Below are 14563 nucleotides of genomic sequence, written 5' to 3'. Positions count from 1 at the left end.
AAGAGAGAGACGAGCCTTTCAACTCGGATAAGGGCGCTTGACGTCTTGATAGGATCGTCACGAGCTGACAGGAGCCGATCAGCTCGAACGGTGAGTGATCTCTACGCGTATACCTTTCTCGGCCAGGCGCTACCGTCAGCCGCCGCCACCACCACCTACGCCGAACGCTGTCTGTATAGCTCGGAGGATGACGTGGTCTCCGCCGGTTATAGTTATCACTCAACTGAGGAAGGCAATACTAAAAGTCTGCCAGCCGACAGCAGCCAGTCGAAATGCCAAGGTTATCCCGTGCTCTTGATTCTGACTTTTTTTCTTATTTATTTATTTTTTCACATTGCGATGTTTTTAATCAAGACGGAAAATGAGAGAGCGAGGAGTGCACTACTCTCTTTTTTCTCCCTCCGCACAGAAAATGAACGCGGCGCCCAAAAGGGACTCTACGTAGATCCCCTCCGATACGCTGTGGTTAATTAACAAGGTCATTAATGTTGAATAAGAGCCACGTAGAGATACAACTCCGCCTCTCTTCTTATTGTTTCTCCTTTTTTTCTGTCTTGTGGCTTTTGCGCTCCGTTTTCTTATTTCAACTCGGGTCGAGTCACGCCTTATGGAAGAGAGCAAGAAGAATAACACAAAACAAAAAAACCCGAAATGAGCCATAGCGCTAACTTATTTCCAGTTATAGCAATGCTTCATCAACCCTCTCTACATTTTGCCTCCCAGACAAATGAAGGCAAACATCTTTTCTTCTTCTTCTTCTTTTTCTTTTTCTTTTTTGTTGTTGAGAATGGCTCCGCCCCATCCTGGAAGGATGGCAGCATAAGGCGTAACGAATCTCGACTCTCGGTCAGGATGTACTACTCTGAGCTCCCCTCTAGCTTTTCTAACGGTTGCAGCAGCAGACTCATGACGCTATAGATTGTTAGTTACTTAGATGCTGATCAAAAATGCATTCGACTCCGAGGTGAGTGTATCCAACGACACGAGCCCCCGGTCGCTGACTAATGGACATCAGCAAAAAAATAGGGGCCAAAAAAACAAAAGAAAAATTATTTATTCCGGGACGGTAAAACTGACAATTGAAAAGTACAGAAGCCCCGTGACATTCGCACTCTGCTCGCATTGACATAAAAAAAAAGTTTTCTGGGTTGAAAATAAATTTTTCGCTTCAAAAGAAACCTTGGCGATCAAAAAACCCCAAAAATGAGATTGCAGCCGCCCCTTTTGACTATACACTATATAGCAATGTCTTTTATTAATTCTCTTTCTCTCTCTCGACCGGTTGGGTTGCTGGTTGACTTGGCTTTTTCGTCGATGGAGAATGATGATGTATAATAGACGCACTGTCGAGGACTCTGTGTGTATGTATCTGTGGGAGGAGTTGGTGAAGCAGCTGTGTGTGCCAAAGACCCAGCCAGAGCCCCAAAAGGAGGGTGGTGTTCTCCTCTTCTTCTTCTTCTTCTTCTTGTTCTTCCCCCCACTGTGTGTGTGTGTGTGTGTACTGTGTAGGTCCATGGACTCTCTCGGCTCGGTTGCCCTGCGTTTTCCTTTTACGGCGCACTCTGGCAAGAGAGAGAGACAGAGAAAGAGCTCCGGCTGGTCGGTTCTGAGTTGGGAAGCGAGTCAGTCTCGAGCCGGACCAGGTAGGAGCCAGGTGTGTCCTCGCTTCAACTCCCCACGCACACAGCTGTCGAGAGAGAGAGAGAGTTGCGTGTGTGTCCTGTGTACTGTGTTTCTGTCTGTGTATAACTCACCCCCCAACAACAACGGCTCGGGAGGCCGGTGTATCTCTACATAAACAAAGACAAACGCACGTCCAACACTTTATTTATTTAAACTACCCGCCCGTCTGTGTGTCTCTCTCTCGCTGTGTGTATACGTGTGAGTGTTTGTGTGTATTTGTGCATTGTTGAAGTTCAAAGGCAAAACAGAGACCGAAAACAAACACGGCAGAGGGAAAAAGTGTGTGTGGCTGCTTCTCGCCCGTCTGCGTCGTATCGCCCCAAACGTGACAGTTGACATTGTTGGACAACATCAAAAGACATCATCCAAGTGTTGTTGTTACTGTTGTTGTTTGATTTTCCGCCAGTGGCCAGTGACTAGTTAACTGAATGACTAGGCCGCATTAGTCGGATCTTCTGGTGAATTAAATACCCGAAACTTTTTTCTACACGAGCCAATGATCATGGGCGTGTTGCGTTTGCGATCCGAGTCGCGCCTTTCCACTGCCGTAAGTTTAGTTTTTGTGTCTTGCATAACCCGCCGCCGCCGCTCCCTTTTTCTTTTTCTTCCGTCTCTTTTTCTTCTTCTGAACACATTACCGGACGAATCGATCGGCCGTTCCATCACCACCGACACCATCTCGCTCATTATTTATCATCACTAACTCGTCTAGAAGAATGTAGACGTATGTTTCGATTTATTGAATGTTGCGGCGGTGGTGGCGGCGGCTCTGCGTAGGTGGCAGAGATATAAATTGATTCCCGTTCGCCTACCGTGACTCACGGTCTTATTTTATACATAACAAAATATTTTTCTCTATCCCTCTTGTCTATTTCGTTCTGCTGTTCTTGTGGGGCATTGCATTTCGTTTTCTTCGATATACGCCAATGGGTCCTAACTCGAAATTATTTATCATTACCTTGGACTGCGGTGGTCTGGACAACGTGTAACGTATCAAGAGACCCCCGTCACCTTGACTACACTGTTGATGGCGGCGTTTGCGTGCGCCTTTGGGGCAGAGTTATTGTGACTGTGTTTCGGTTTGGGGGCTATCGCTTGCATCGCCATCATCAGCAGAGTGGCCAAAAAATAACTTAACCACCAGCGACTAGACGGTGTGAATGACGGCTCTCTCAACCGGAAATAGTTAAAGGCTTTTTTTTTTTCCTTTTACACACACACACATACGCATCAATGACAACCGAACAAATGAGAAAAAAGAGAGGGACCAAAAAGAGCGCACACGTTAGATGATGTGAAAGAAAAGAAGGCCCATTGTCCATCTGCTGCTCCGGATTATCTTATTGTTCGCTAGCTGTGTACACGGTTTTGGTGGTTACAATAAAAACTGTGAACAAGAAGAGAGTGTGTGTGTGTGGGGGGGAGGGAGGGAGAGAGAGATGATCCGAGCTGTACAGTCATCTGACACGTCGGAGATTTTTGTGTGTGCGTTTCCCTCTTCATTTCATTTCTTTTTTCCGACGAAAAAGAAATCGATTGAAAATCTTTCCACAATATTTTGTACGTGGCCTGGGAATAATGGGAGAAGAAAGAAAGAAAAATCCAAGAATGATTTCCACCCCAAGACTTTTTCTTTTTCCTTATGCCATCAACTTTAAATGGTGCATGCCTTGATTACGCCAGGGCCGTGCTGGTGGTGGTGTGTGTCTGGTCTGTGATCCTTTCTGACCGTGACGATGGAGAAAGAAAAAAACAAGAAAGCGATCTATAAAGGCAATCTCCTCTCCTGTCCGTCTGGCAGGGAATGATCGATCAGTTGCTGATTAGCCATTCCAGCCCAGGGAAGCACTTCCAATCGATTTCAGTTGTTATTATTACTATGATGATTATTATTACTAAGAGACGGATACATTTCTTTCTCTCTGGCATTCTTTGGTGGTTATCATTACTGTTATTACGACGATAGTCTCTGTGTCTTACCACTAAATGGCAAATGGAAGGTGGACACGTGTACGTACGTGTGTGTATGTGTCACCTCGCCTATTTATTATACACACACACACACGTCTATATATATATATATGTAACACGCTCCGGTCATTTGCACAACTCAGGTGTGCATGATGGCTCTGGGCTAGCTGTTGACCAGTCTGTCTGTGTGTGTGTGTTCCGAGTTTGCGGTGGCGAAAACGCAATTTCATGTCATAAATCGATTATGCGTCGTTAAAGATGTACCCCGTCGTCGTCAAGTGTAATTGAAAAAAAAAAAAAAAAAAAGAATTTCGTGTGGTGTTTTGTCGTTTCACAATTTGTTATTCATTTATTTATTGTTTTTCCCCTCTTCCGGTTGTGTTATACATACAGAGCACTACGAGAGATTTGGAATTAGCTCCAAAGCCTTCCGGTAGTGGTGGCAGCGTTGGCAGCGGAAGCCGAGGGAGCAACACCGACCTTGGAGCCTTCAGCAATGGATCGTCCGGAGGTGCGGATTCTCCTACACAGTCTGGCGGGGCGGCGGCCGCTTCTTCGGCTCCACCTGCCCATCCATCGCGTGACATTCTGGAAGAAGTCCTTTCCAAATCAGGACCTTATCCCATGGTAAGGAAGAAACAAAAAAAAACAAAACAAATTACTTTTTAAAAGGGAATTTTATATTACTATTGTATTTTAAATCAGAAAAAAGAGCTAGCTAGAGTCATCGAGGCGAAAGAAAGCCATCTACATGATAATCAGTTGCAGCTCAAAAGAAAAAAAATATATTATTAAATAGATATAGAAATTTTTAATGTTCAAAAAGAAAAAAAAAGAGGAGGACGTCATAGCTGGTGCACGTGAGGAACGCTGTTGTTATACCTGCGCGGAGTTCTCCAGCCGAGCCGAGTCTTTTTTTTTTATTTGAAAAAGAAAAGAAAAAGAAAAAAAAGTAACGTGGGTTATAAGAAAATGGGTTGGCTGGCTGCATTCCACATCGTTAAAACTAGAACTTAATGCGAAGAAAACGGAAGAAACGAGCGATGCATTTGAGATGGACCGGACCGGGTCTATATTATATTTGCGCAGTTATCTTTTTTGTTGTTTTCCTCCCTTCGAGCGAATGTTGCTGGTGCTGGTAATGAACGCTCACGGCGCTCGATGACGCCCGGGCATCCTTGTTTTAACGAACCTTGTTGTTTTCAAAAAGTCTCAAATAAATGTCATGTTGTTTCTTGGAATGTCGCTAATAAACAGGTGGTGCTGCCGAGATCGGGTGGGTACTGGTGCGACGACGGCAGCGACACTGCCGCAGCCCCGGCCGACCCTTCGCAAACGGCCTCGTGCAAGTTAGAGCTGGACGAGACGGCCCGTTGTTATCGCCGCTTCTTCGTCGGAAAAGTAAGTGTGACGCTAGAAATTCTTGTTTCTTTTCTTTTTCCCCCCTTAGATCTAAGCTTAAGCGAAAATTGCGAAAAACAAAACGAGAAAGTGGGGGATTTGTGCGTTCGTTACTCCATCGTGTGGGGGGGTTTTGTGTTACGCAACTGCGAGCCGGGTTACGGATTTCACGACTGCCCACGGGCAGCTTCCGCGCCGTGTCAAAGGTGACAGCGCGCCCTCACCTGCGGGACCTGGCGACTTTCCCTTTTACCTTCATCCGATGGCAATATAATCCGCGTCACGCAGATATATTTATTTGACACCGACAAAACGGCGACTCTTTTGTTATGTATGCACACACAGAGAAAGAGAGAGTTTCCGCGTACTATTTTTTTCTTCTTTTGCCATGTGTGTGTGTACTCTAGAATGTATGCCGAGTCGTGGGTCTCGGCTGCTTTTGCCGACAGCCACGCAGTCAAGAGAAATGACGATTCGAATAGAAACGCCATTATAAGTATTTGTTAGCCTTAGAGACCAGCACGTTTCACCCCGCGCTAAAGGTTAGTTGGTTGTGTTCGACCTTCAGTCGGCGTACACTAACACCACCACCAGCCCTTTTTTTACTTTTCTCTCCTCTATATCTCTTTCTTTTGGTCTTTTCTATTTTTCTCTCTCTCTAGCTGCTTTTTTCTTGATTCGTGTGCTGTCGGCAGCCAAGGGGACTGTTATGCAAGGAGTTGGTTGGGTTGAGTTTTGTATCAAGTTCCTTTGTTGAAACCGCTCTCCGTTGTTTGGCTGGTTGGTTCTCGTAACTTTCCCTTTCTGTCCGCCATCATCATCTAGCTGTTGCTCTTTTCAAAAAGTAATGGAATAACTGGGGAGATCAAATGAGGAGGACTTTGATCAAAGTCGAATCGATAACGAGACCACGCCTCTATTGTAGTTCGTGTCGTCGACGATTCCCTCTCTCTCTCTTACCCCCCGACGACGTTATACCAAAGTGCGGATCGATGAACACAGCAGCCACGCAAGCCGTCGTTATCGACCCGGGTTCTATATAGTTGGCTGGCTGGATGGATGGCCATCCGCCGTTTGCCGCTTCCCAAATATATACTATATGCCTATATTGCTGGGCGAATGCCTAAATGGACACATGAAGTGTATGAGTAGCTTTGTCATGTTCATAGACACTTTATGCAGTCGGCGTTACAAGTACCCCGGCAACTGCTGCTGAATAGAAATAAAAAAAAAAATAACAAAACAGAAAAAAAAAACGCAGTTGTTCGGTTTGGCCAAGCCCAAAAAAAGAGTCATCATTCGCCTTCGCTCTTGGTTACGACATGACGGGGGTCTTAAATAAAAAAAAAAGAAAAATAACGTAGGAACTTTTGTCTATATCTTTTTTATTCTTTTGCCTCTTTCTTGTGTCTTCTGCGTGTCAGGCCTTTTATGGCGAAGCAACCATCTAGTGGAAAGAAGTGAGATGTAAATACTATTTTCGTGTTTATTTGTTTCATTCACGGGGCGTGGGAAGCAGGAAATTTAGAGAGAGAGAGATAGAGGGGGTTCTTCCTCTATCCAAACGAAATGGTCTCTGAGAATTTTTTTTTTTTCATTCGTTTTGGAACTAATCACGACCGGAGCGACCTCCAACTGGCCCGTTGGAATATCTGCATGTAAACAACCTATATAGCATAGCGTAGCCTGGCCTTTTTCCACGTCTTCCTGCATGCTGCACGACCTGTAGGGACGAAATGGATGGCCAATGATCAGATTGCTCTTGATTGTACATCATTCGCTACGCCCCTCTTTATCAATCGCTCCGCTATATGGATTCCCCGATGGCCTTTTGTTTTCCCTTTTTCCCCTCGATCCGGCTGCTGCCTCTCTCTCTAATATCTGTCTGAATGTCTGCCGTAATAGCATAATCGGCCTGTTCATCCATGAGAAATGGGTGCGTGCAACGCAGACGATCTATAGAGACCAGAGAAAGAGGATTTCGATCGGTATAGGTTGGCGCCGATCGAAACCCAACAACCGGCTGAATTTCTGGGGGAAAAAATAAAAACGTTATTCTTTTACGTGCATTTACGAACATGTTCTTATATGTACATCTTCTCTCTCTCTCTCTCTCTCACCCCCTCGTCATTCATCATCATCATCCTCTGCGCTTCTATTCTTCTCCTTTATTTTTATGATGGGATGGTAATAATAATTGCTGGGTGGCCCCGCACTCTATAACCGTACAAAAGAAGAAGAATAGTCTTTCTCTGCTGCTGCCTTCTTATTTTTTTTAAATTCTTATTTTCTCTCAACTCCCTCGATACGGAAGAACAACAACAAGGGCCTTTACAAGAGTGTTGTGGGGGATGAGCTGGATGATGGGGACGAGAGGGGAGAAACGCACAAACAAGCAGCCCAGCATCATCATTGGTGTAATCATAGTGCTGTCGCGGCGGATGAAATCCAGAGAATCCAACCGAGGAATATCAGACACAAGAAGAAGAAGTTGAGGTTCCCGTGTGAACACGATGCTCTTTTTTCTTCTTACTCCGCCACAACCTCTGGGATGCGCCATGGCGGGGGGGGGGGGGGGAGAGAGACAGAGAGAGAGAGAAGAATTGTTTTGAATGCCGCCCTTTGGGATTCTATCCTGCACTCTCGGCGACCTTTAGAACGCCACGTAAAGTAGAGAGAGGAAGGAAGGGCTTAATGCATTTTCACTTTTCACATGGGCGCGATCCCGATTGACAATGTAGTTGTACAACAGGCAGAGAGACACAAGACACCCAACAGCCGAAACGGACTCTATTCCATATTATGCTAGATGTCCTTTTTCGTCCGTAGAGCGAGCCATTAGGAACGAGATAGCAAAAGTCGTAACCGACCTTGGGATTCTGCTTTTTTCGGTTGATAATGGTCAGTTGTCTTCTTCTTATATTCTCGGTATCTATTGCCTGATGAATTTGCCCTTTAAAAAAGAAAAACCGCAGGCATGCGACACGGTTGACGCATCCATCGCTGCTACATGGTTGGCATGGAAGCGGATGAGACTCTTCGATCCACCCAGTGCGGTCATTTTCCTTCCATATATGCCGAGTGGTCGTTTTTATTTTATTTTATTTATTTCCTTGGAACAAGTCGACGGTATATCAAACACGAGACGGATGGAAGCGAAAACCACAACATATTTCTTTTATTGAGGGGGGGTACCCACCCGAAAAGGAGGAAACGGATGGGCCGTAAAAATGACTAGCGCGGAGTTGAATGGTCGGCCATATCCGCATTTACCAGAGGCGAAAAGCCTTCGCTCCTTTCCTGTCCACAAACATTTCCTCCCTTTTTACTATTATCAAGTGGTTCGTCTCTTATTTTAGTTCACTTTTTTTTTCTTTCTGCCCCTCCCACCACTCTTCCAACTTTTTTCACGGTCGATGACAGAGGCAACACGCCAAAAATGAAAAGGAAAACCCGGCAAACCAAAATGAAATAAAAAGAATCCATTTCATCGCTGGATACAGGACAGTCAAGTCATATTTGGTAAAGGTAGGAAATATAGGTAGGGACGGGAAATGACGTAGTGTGTGGATGGGCAGGCACGGAACGGGAGGGAAAAAAAACAGATAGCAGAAGTCGCTACCGGTACATCCGGTCAAAGTCCCCCCTCTATCTTATCATCTCTCCCTCGTTTCACTTGGTTCATTTTTACATTGAGAGCAACGGAAAGAAGTAAAACGACGAGGAAAAAAACGAGAACTCGTCCGCACCCTTTTCCTAATGCCATTAAATGGAGGGGAGTTGAGAAAGAAAAAAGGCAACTCCCTTTTTTTCTTTTTGTGTGTGTGTCTTTTTGAAAAAGGGGATTATATAGACACTGAGAAAAACGAGGGAGTTTTCGATGTGAAATGAAAGAAGTTCCAGCTGTTTCCGCCATTTTTAAAAGAAAAACTCTCGTTTCCTCTTCCAAAAAACGGACGGTCAGATCATTTAAAAAATGTTCATTTTTCGTGCCGTAGGGACGAAAAATGGGGTCGACTCAAATGACTCGGTCGTATTCTTAAACAGAGAGAAAAAAGAAGTTCTAAGCTATTACACCCTCTTCGATACACGTCAAAAAGCGGTGTAACAGTTACGTCGTTCCAGATGTGTTCAGGGCCACCGGTTGATTTTCCCCACTCGCGGTCCATGACGGCGACAACACTTGTTTCAAAACGCCTTGGCGAACACGTAACTAGAAAAAAAAAACAAGAGAGTCGGGATCGTGAAAAGGGCTGACTCTATTTTTTCCTTTTTGGCATTTATAAACAAAAAATAATAATAATAAGTAGTTCCATGTCCTATATAATTTTTTTTTTGTTTAGTTCCGTTCCAAATCTTTTGATTCGCTACACGAAATGCGGCTCACAAGCCTCACATTATTGCACAAGATGAATTGAGTGACGACAGCTCCGTTACGCCAGTTCGTTCTTTTCACCGATTATAATGACTCATTCGATTACTATTTTGATACCGTAACGTTTCGAAATCAACAACACAAAAAATGGAGGGGGGAATGGATAACAACACCTATCGGGTGGCAAGGAAGAAGAAAGAAAAAAACAGTTTGGAAATTTTCGTTCCAGCTAATAGATCCCGTGATGGCCGATAAAATTCGTAGTGAAAAACACGGCCGATAAGTAACTCTTTTCTTTCTTTCTTTTTTTCTTTCCGTAATTCTTTTTATCGGATCTTAATGGATGGTACACTGCACAGTACCCAGTCTCACATTTTGTCTATATCGTCGTACCGTCTCTGGCCACCAGGTGTTCTCCTTTTTACGATGTGGAACACGGCCGTACGTAGGGAAAGTTGCTGGTCGCTTGGGGGGGAAAAAGACACACCACCAGGTATCCCATACGACAACTGGTAAAATACAAAACGAATAAAAAGCCCTTATCGAGGTTACACACAGCTAACAAACAGTACATATACTATCCGGTACATTCGCACCTGTCCCTGATTGGCCAATTCAACACTCCGGCTGCTAGGCAGGGGGGGTTTACTGTGAGATAGGAACTCTCCAAAAAGAAGAAGAGAGAAGGTGTTCGAACCCGCATGTGGCGATCAAGAGGAACTGGGTTTGATACACTCTTTTATCTATCTTGTCTCACACCCACTCTACCTTGTACGAGTAGGGGAATAGACAGGTGCGTTGCCGGTACAAAAACAGGAAAAACAATTTTTTCAACCAACAACAATAATGGAAGAGGGGGGAAAAAATGAAATAGATTCGAGTACAATACATCAGTGGACAATAGAGAACAAGACAGTTCAAATGTATATGGCAACAATACGAGAGGCCCAAAGTAAAAAGAATAAAAAGAGAGAAATTGAGACTATTGGGAAAGGTGTAGAGCGCACCACATTTCATCGAATTTCAATGTTTTGCGGTTGGGAAGTATGGCAATCTTGCACGGATGATGATGGAGCGCTTCCGATTACCGGGGAAAAAAGGGAAGTGTAGGGCGATGACGAGTCTTTACCGTGAAGGCTTGTTTAGTGGTTTCCGGTTTTTTTTTCTTTTCTTATTATTTTAATACGAAAGGACCGCACAGACGACGTGAGATTTTTCCGTGATGATCGTCGACCGTCCGTGTTTGATACGATGGGAAATCCATCCGCTTCTAAGATGCCACCCGTGGGAAGAGATGGCCGACGACGACGTCCTTGACGCTCGGGGTTTTCTTTTCCTTTTTTCCCCTATCTACGTATATACGTGTGTGTGTGTGTGAATGTTTGATAATGACGTGGAGAAGCGTCGTGGGAATGCCTCACTACCTCTTATGTCCGTCGTAAATCCCCCTCGCTGTCTTACCGAGGCCGCTTCCGCTCGAATAAGAGACAGAGAAATGGCCGTAAGTCGAGAATACCACCAAGCAGAGCAGCCAGTAGATCCTCCTCTTGTCTAATGAATTTCTGTGGGGACGAGAGAGAAAGAGGCCTACTCTATTTCAGCCGACCAATTAAGAATGTACAGTGACACAAGTCTCTGTAATTTCGTGAGCGTGTCGCTCACGGCTCTCTTAACTTTTTTTTTTCGTTTCAACTCGTCGTTAACGCGTAAATTATCGATTTTTCTTTTTCCAGGAGCACCAGAACTTTGTGGCTCAGGACGAAGCGCTGGGACCGGTCCTTTTGTCGGTCAAACATGAAATGTTGGCCGGACAGGATTACGTCCGGCTCATCCTTCGCTTACAGACCGGAACGCTACACGAGGTCGTTCCAGCCACTTGCCTCAGCGACCAAGCATCGCCTCACCGCATGGCCAAAGTAAGTCCGTCCATTTTCCCACCTGTTTCTTACTTTTCCCTCTTGTTTTTATGGCTTGTCTCTTTCTCTCTCGTTATACGTGTCGTGTGTCTGTCCGGATAACTTTGTTTTGATTGGAAAAACTGCCAACTAGTTTTCCTCCTGATGGCGCTACAGATTTGCGCCTTTGTCAAAACGTTGAAAAAGGTGCGGAGGCGACATGTTTGCCTGTCGTATCTCGGTCGGTTGCCATGGAATCGGCATTTTCGGATGTCGTGCCAGATGGTTTCTCGCATACCGTGTAAGGTTCTAACTGGGTGTCGAATGTCGTCGAGTACTTCCCCCCCCCCCATCTTGTGTCGTAACGTCCGCCACCTTCACGAATATTATTTTTTTTTTTCGTTTCTTTCTTCGCCTATTCTTCACGACAAACTTTCAAAAAGAGTCGGGAACGAGAATAAACGGCCGGGATTCTGGCCTCTCGCCTGCGGACGTCATTTTTTTTTCCTCCCCCCTTCTCGTTATATTCCGTCATTCCTTCCTCCTCTTTGGCCTTCTCGGTTGCCTTGTCATCGCAATGGCAGCAAACGAAAATAGCGCCGCAGTGAACCTTTGCATTTGGCAAGGCACCACACGGAACCCACGCCACCACCACCACCACCACCAGGTAGGACTGACGCTGTGCTGTAACAAACCAACGGTGACGTGTGGCGTGGCCATATCCAACCGAAAGGAACCCACAAGAAAAAACGAAAAATGAAGAAACAAGAGAGAGAGAGAGGGAAAAAGATGATAAATAAGGAACTTTTGGGTTTGTGTCCTTGGAGTGGGAATCTTGTTTGTAATGCAATAATGTGCGCCCAGGTTTCGACACCCATTTCTCCGTCGTTCTTGATGCATATCCTGCTGCTATAGTTCCTCCGCCTCATTCACCATTTTTCTTATATATTCGCCCATTCGAAATGGTTTTTTATTTTTTCGTGGTGACGCGCCTTCTGCCGTGACGACAACCGCCACAGCAGGAAAAAAAAGTTGGTGGTAGAAAAAATATGAAGGTAGAAGATGGATAGGATGTATATAGTATGCATTCGTTTTGGTTGGGTCATCAGCCCAGCCCATTTAACGCGCCACCAACCACCGGCGGGCTATTTACCGTTCATTTTGCTTCATCTTTTCTTTTCTTTATCTCCTCATTCTTTTCGTGTTGGGATCGTAACGAAGCAAGACGGACGTGTACGCAACACACACAAAAAAAAACCCCAAAGAAGATGAAGGGTTTGAATAAGGTTCCGAATGTCTGCACCATCTGGTGGAACCGACTGGTGTTTGACTCTTTGCGCTAGAGCTCTAATAATGTAAATGACTACCTTTTCTTCTCGGTTTTGTCTTTCCAACCACCACCGTCACCACCTCCCACTCATTTTCTTCTCTTGTGTGTGTGTGTGTCCTACTCAAAGAACAAAAGCTATTAACGTCATCAAAGGGGTTTTTGAACATCTATTTGTGTATGCGTGTGGTCAGAAAGATACAGGTAAACCACTAGCGCAAGTTGCTGGGAGATAATTTATTTATTTTCGATGGGATCCGTAAGGAATCCTTTCGGGTGATGTTGATCTCTCACGACTTGCCGACAGAAATGTTCGACACACACACACACACACATTTAAAAAGATAAAAAACAACCAAAACAATAAAAAAAAAGTCGAAAACATTCAAGAATGTGAAAAGAAGAATTCAAACGGGACGGCTCGCGCGCAAGGGTTTCATGTCCAGTATAATATTTTCTTATTTTTATTTTTTGGTTGGTTGTTGTTTAGTTTGGCCGTTGGAGGAACGCGGAGAGATTAGAATACGAAAAGCGTCTATAAAAGAAACTTGCCGAGTTCTTTTTTTGGGTTTCGGTTAACGGGTGTTTATTTCTCCTCGATTAACCAAGGTAAATCCCCCTCGACTTCCTCTCGAGGAATAAGAGATGATTCGTTGCCGTCTGATGTTATTTGAATGATGGACGCCGAAAGCGGGTCAGAACTTCAGATAGAAGAAAAAACCACGAGATCGTGAGCGTCTTAGCGTCGAAAATTCAACCCTGGAAGAAGAAGAAGAAGAAGGCAGCCGACAAAGCGTGCAATGTTGAAACCGTTTCGAATAACATCAGGGAGGGCCAGTTTTCTTCCGAGCAAACCAATTAAAACGACGAAGCCGAGGAGTACGCGCGCGCGCACACACAATTTAACGCTCCGAGACGAAGAAACCTTTTAACCGGCGATACGACCGGGCGGGAAAGTAGAAAGTTTCAAAAAGGGACCTCTTCTCTTCTTCTTTCGTTCAAGAGGGTGGCGTATCATACCCACACCAGTGCAAATAGGGGTTAATGCTGGCTTGATTGGTGTCAAGGAAGTTGGCTGCTGATGCAAACACAAGCTCTCGTCTATCTTTATCCTTTTTTTCTGAGTGCGCGACGAGCCAGAAGAAATCACAGAAAAAGAAAGTCACCTGAAAAGGTGATGGGCGCTCAAGTCGAGAGTCCGTGACTCGGCGATTGCTGGGTTGTTTGGGACCCACCCTATTATTGTCGATACCAATATAGTACCGTGCGTTGTGTTGCAACTCGAGATAACTCCGCGCTTTCTTCTCCATCCACTACCTGGAACTTTGATTTTCAAATGTTTTTCCATCGTCATTGAAATGAAAGCGCGTGTGGGATTTTTTCCAGATTCCAACGGCGATTGTATTATTATTTTTATATTCGTCATTATTAATTTATAAATTCCTTTTTGCCCCGTTACTTCTTGCAGCTGCTGTGCGAGGAGTTGAATACCGAGAAATTCGTACCTGTTTCGTGGCCCAAGTCGTCGCCGCTGATCGCCGCCTACGACGAGCACGTCTTAGTCAACCACTTCAAATTCGGCTTGCTGCACCAGCGGTTCGGCCAGACGACCGAGGAGGACATTTTCGCCAACAACGGCACATCCCCCGCTCTCGACGAGTTCCTCGACGTCCTGGGCAAGAGGATCCACCTGCTCGATCACAAAGGGTAAATAAATGAATGCGATCGGTCACATCATCTCGCGTCACAATGGGGAGCAGCAGCTCGCCCATCACAGAAAATGAAAAACGATCCCCCGAGTCGCGCGTTGCGTTACAGAGGCAGCAACGCATTTGCTTTGGAAATGACGACCTAAAAAAGAAACAAATGAGATAGCACAGCGAGAGACACTATACAGAAAGGAAAGAACCC

At 45.1% G+C, this 14563-nt stretch overlaps 1 protein-coding gene across 4 annotated transcripts in view; it reads left to right on the top strand.

Moving 5' to 3' along the window:
- LOC124195903 (rap1 GTPase-activating protein 1-like) overlaps positions 1-14563 on the top strand; it is a 51963-nt gene that overhangs the window by 33876 nt on the left and 3524 nt on the right. For all 4 annotated transcript variants that reach the window (XM_046590552.1, XM_046590541.1, XM_046590572.1 and 1 more), the window contains 4 exons: positions 4048-4281; positions 4912-5055; positions 11164-11346; positions 14121-14359. In XM_046590552.1, coding sequence (XP_046446508.1) covers positions 4048-4281; positions 4912-5055; positions 11164-11346; positions 14121-14359 — 800 coding nt within the window. The remainder of the gene's footprint in view (positions 1-4047; positions 4282-4911; positions 5056-11163; positions 11347-14120; positions 14360-14563) is intronic.

This window comes from Daphnia pulex, chromosome 1 (assembly GCF_021134715.1).
Source record: "Daphnia pulex isolate KAP4 chromosome 1, ASM2113471v1".
Lineage (NCBI taxonomy): Eukaryota > Metazoa > Arthropoda > Branchiopoda > Diplostraca > Daphniidae > Daphnia > Daphnia pulex.
The sequence above is the reverse complement of the archived record's forward strand: the minus strand, read 5'-3'. Positions and strand labels throughout refer to the sequence as shown.